At 39.6% G+C, this 4,412-nt stretch overlaps 1 protein-coding gene across 1 annotated transcript; it reads left to right on the forward strand.

The window, feature by feature from the left end:
- The first annotated feature begins 2,354 nt into the window (after nucleotides 1–2,354).
- Nucleotides 2,355–3,596, forward strand: ora2 (olfactory receptor class A related 2). The gene has a single exon (XM_086294302.1). The coding sequence runs from the start codon at nucleotides 2,355–2,357 to the stop codon at nucleotides 3,318–3,320; it is 966 nt and encodes a 321-aa protein (XP_086150428.1). The 3' UTR covers nucleotides 3,321–3,596.
- The last annotated feature ends 816 nt before the right edge of the window (nucleotides 3,597–4,412 follow it).

The raw sequence follows: 4,412 nt of genomic DNA on the forward strand, positions 1-4,412 counted from the left end.
CACAAGTTTCTTTTTGTGCTAAAACGGTGTTGTTTGAGAAGCCTGCTTTTCCCTGGGGGTGGAGGTGGGATCGGGGGGGAGCCTTGGAATAGATAATCACTAGATGTGTTATTTGCTTCCCTGTGTGTTTTTGTAACATGTTTAAATGTTCTGAGAGCTAATTAAAATGGCAAGTTCAAGCATGTCCTTCTCAGGGGATTGCAACAGTATGCTTCATTGCGAGTTAAAGATTTCTTTTTTTCTCTTGACAGGAAATATGTTCTCGCTGATGTAATCTGTTTTTAGCATTGCTCCTATTCTCCTATTATAATTTTGTTGTTTGTCAGAACAACAGGTGAATATGAGTGTGTGTGTCAAAAAACTATTCTTGTTATATAATATTATATTCCCTTGAAGCTGCAGACAGCAGAGATTTATTATTGTCCATGCTGTACATACATATTCTATATGTGTAAAAAATGCTTTCAGCTCAAGTGCACAGTTGTGTAGTGGCTTCTAGAAAAGCCCACACAATTGGAACAATCTGGATGGCATGCAAATATCATGCATACCCTGTAATGATGAAATTTATGTTACTAGGACACAAACAGACCCTTGCAGAGAATCGTCATGTGAAATTGATAAAACCCATTGCGGTTTATGTTAATGCATTTTAAAAAAATCAGGTCCATTCTTAGATGTTCAGCTCAGTTTAGTTAAGAGAAATATCACTTTACACTCTTTTGTTCCTTTGTGTGTGCTGATGAGGGCAAAATCTCTGAACTGGCAGAGGGGTTATTCGTTGTATTTCTCACTGCACCTTTTAATCTTTCCAATAGAAAGAAAAATGCACTTTCAGAAGATTTTGACTTAACAGCCTCACAAGGAGATGGGGACAGCTGACCTCCCAGCATTTTACATTTCATTTGTCTTCATCATCTAAAACTCATTCACTCTAAATTCTTCGGGAGCTCACATTAGATTTTTTTTTTATTATACATAAACATAGCTGATTTTCATGTAATGTTCAATCAAAAACATAACATGACTGGCTTTTAATTTAATTCCTATTTTCATAAAAGCTGGACTAACACAGAGAGGCACAGAACGTCCGCACTAAATGATACATATCCAGACTCATTAAAAACGTCAACATATAAATATAGAGGGGAACATACTAGACTAGATGAAAATCCTGGAAAACAAGAAATATGAAAAAATTAAACTGTAATTAACAAATCTAAATATTTTGTACATTTGCATGTTCAGTTTTACCCAGTTGGTTTTCAATGACAGAGAAAAAGTATTTCAATTAACAAAACAGAACAAGAATTTTCAAGGAGAAATTGTATCAAACCACCATTAGTGCCAACGCATACATTATATTCATAGTGTTCAGAATAAATATTTAATCAGGGTTTCCTGAATGTGGCCACAATATTTCAAGTACTCTATAATTTTCAAAGTAGGACGTGTCTTGTGTTACAGGAATTAAGCTTAATGTTCTCTAGCAGTTCCCCGATGTTAAATCATATTGTCCTTACAGCATCCTCACAGTTTAGGTTAAATTCTATTAAGAGTTTTTATTGCTGTGGATGAATTACACAATCATAAATCATAAATCGGATCACGCTCCAAATGAAAATTGCAGGCGATCTACCATGAAGAGTGAGTCGAATGTCCTTTGTTTCCTCTTCCTCCACTGGAGGACACTGTGGTGTTGATATGCGTCTAACCAACACAGGGAGGGTTTCTGATTTGCAGTGGCTTTAAAAAAAGATTGAAGATATGAAAAATGCAAAAGTATTGTGGAGGGTTTTACACAGAGATCTGCATATAGGTTCAGTAATTAGAAAATTGATTTAATTCTCTCTACTCAGTGAAACAGTGACATGGAGGAATGATTGTAATCTCTTTTTTTTGACAATAAACATGGGACTGATAGATATTGTGCTTTCATTAATGTCATATCTCTCATCCACTGGTAAGCTCTTTGTACGAGGACACGCACAGCTTCCACTGTCTTAGCCTGTCTGAAACCCAATACAGGTACAGAAGCAGTCATCTGAATTGATCTCAAGTAATTGGAGGCTGAGGGAAGAGAAGTCAATGGACCATGCAAAACAGATCTTACCTGTCTGCCAGTATAAGAACACAAACACCCTGACTACATCAGGAGAGAAGGATCACAGCGTGACAGGCACAAGGTCCACTTTAGACCTCTTTAGCTTCGACCGTTCTCAGGTAGGAGTTTAACCTTCGAAACGATTTTTTCCTGAAACCATTTAAATGCTAGGCACCATTTGACATTTAGAAGTGCATGACAAATAACATATTGATAATGTGATTTTATTGATTTTCAACTTCCTGTAGGAATGGCATCAGAAGTGTTTGTCCGTGGGATGCTCTTTCTCTTCCTGACCGTTGTGGGAATTCCAGGTAATGCCACTGTAATTGTGGCATTCCTCCTCTTGCTGTACCAGGAGAAGCGACTTTTAGCAGCTGATGCTATTCTCCTGCACCTGGCCTGTGTCAACCTGTTGGTGGTGGTTGTACGTGCTTTGACGGAGACCCTGGCCTCCTTCCGTCTGGCCGACATCTTTGGAGACACAGGCTGTAAATCAGTGATCTTTATCTATAGAGCAACACGTGGCCTCTCAATCTGGCTCACTTTCCTGCTGAGTACCTATCAGTGCTTGAGCATTGCCCCTCCAGGATCAAGCTGGGCTTCTGTTCGTGCCTTGTTAGGTCACTATTTGGCCTTTGTGTTCCTCTTCCTTTGGGTTCTCAATGCCTGCATGACGACAGCAGCCATACTGTTTTCTTTCAGTACCAAGAATGAAACTAGCCCGATAGACAATGGCATTAATGTACAATTCTGCTATTTGAACTTTCCTTCAAAGATGTCCAGAGATGCCAACGGGGCAATCCAGGTTGGCAGGGATGTTGTGCCCATGGCCCTCATGACACTCGCAAGTCTGATTATCCTGGTATTCCTTTACAAGCACAGCCAGCAGGTGAAGGGACTCCGCAGTAGTGGTGGCGGTGGTGCTGGAAATAGTGGAGCTGAACAACGAGCTGCCAAAGCTGTGGTGGCACTTGTGACCTTGTATGTTGTCTTCTATGGGGCAGATAATGGGCTTTGGGTGTACACCCTCACTGTGAAGAAAACCATGAGTTCCTCACTGATCTCTGACCTGCGTTTATTCTTTGGCTCGCTATATGCAGCACTAAGCCCTCTGGTTATAATTGCATCAAACAGGAAGGTGAACAGCAGGCTGGGGTGTGTAGCACATGAGAAGTCTGCTGTGGAGAAAATCAAAAATCTTTCTAGCATGTGAGGCCTGCTGGGATCAGTTGATCACTGGGCTGAGATTAACCTCAGACAGAATTTTTGAAACTCTGGGTCATGCATCGGTTATTCTGTCTTTGAAATATACTGAGCACACTATTTTCCACAGTTTCCTGATTTTGCTTAAAATTTTGGAATTGCACTGTCTTTTTTCCCCATGTAATGGCTTTGGTAGTTCTTAATTCACAACATGATGCCCTTTTCTTTGTTAAAAAGACCTTTCAGATGTGTTTTAATTCAAATACCTAATAGTTCCTTATTTATTATGTCACTATCAATCAGAACAACCCTGTTACTGAGTACAAGTCTGTACAGATCTCTGCTGATCTGGCACTATGTTCTTTTGTTAGTTTATATTCCCTCTATATTAATTGGGAGGAAGAATTATAGTTGGTTGACATGGGCTCAATGTAGCTGCCTATTTAGCTATAATTAAGGCTTTGAATGTAATCTGGGAAGTGTCCTGTGCTAATGAGCCAGGCTAATTGTCCCACAGAGAATTGTTTAAAACCTTATGGAAAAGACTATATTCTTTGGAGGGAAAAAGCGATGTTTATTAATCAACAATTAGTTACTCCGTTCCGTGCACATGTTATATTGTATGTCTAGGCTTCTTGGGTACAGTTATAAGACTTTAAGGACACAAAAATACATCTTGGCAAAAGCTCAGATGAGCTTGCTGTGAAAGTGGCAATGTGGGAGTTTAGGAGTCATTATGTAATTGCTATGTCTCGGAGAAGTAAGTGTAAAGAGAGAGAGAGAGACAGGGTGAGGACACAGCAACCTCTGTGAGTGACAGTCAAAAAGACATAAAGTGGGGCTGCCAGCACTCTGTGATCCTGCAATAACTCTAAAGTGCAATCAGTGCAGCGGTATTCAACTACTGTCGCATTGCAGGTATGAATGAGGAGGACAAGTCCTCTTTCAGTGCTTGTGCAGAACTGTTGCTTTCACCATCACATTGCCTTCAAAGGGCATTAAAGGCCATATCTTTTATCTAAAAAACAAAAAAACAAAGCCCTGTTAAAATTTATTGTAAAAGTTGCAACCATTAAAACCCTTGACAATGTGATTATATGAC

Source organism: Aulonocara sp. 'chitande type north' Nkhata Bay, linkage group LG5, assembly GCF_057382095.1.
Source record: "Aulonocara sp. 'chitande type north' Nkhata Bay isolate Kocher_YH1m ecotype deep benthic linkage group LG5, A_spYH_male_GT1.1, whole genome shotgun sequence".
NCBI lineage: Eukaryota > Metazoa > Chordata > Actinopteri > Cichliformes > Cichlidae > Aulonocara > Aulonocara sp. 'chitande type north' Nkhata Bay.

Bases quoted from the DNA above. Each gene is read 5' to 3' on its own strand.
- ora2 (XM_086294302.1), top strand. From the start codon at position 2,355: ATGGCATCAGAAGTGTTTGTCCGTGGGATGCTCTTTCTCTTCCTGACC.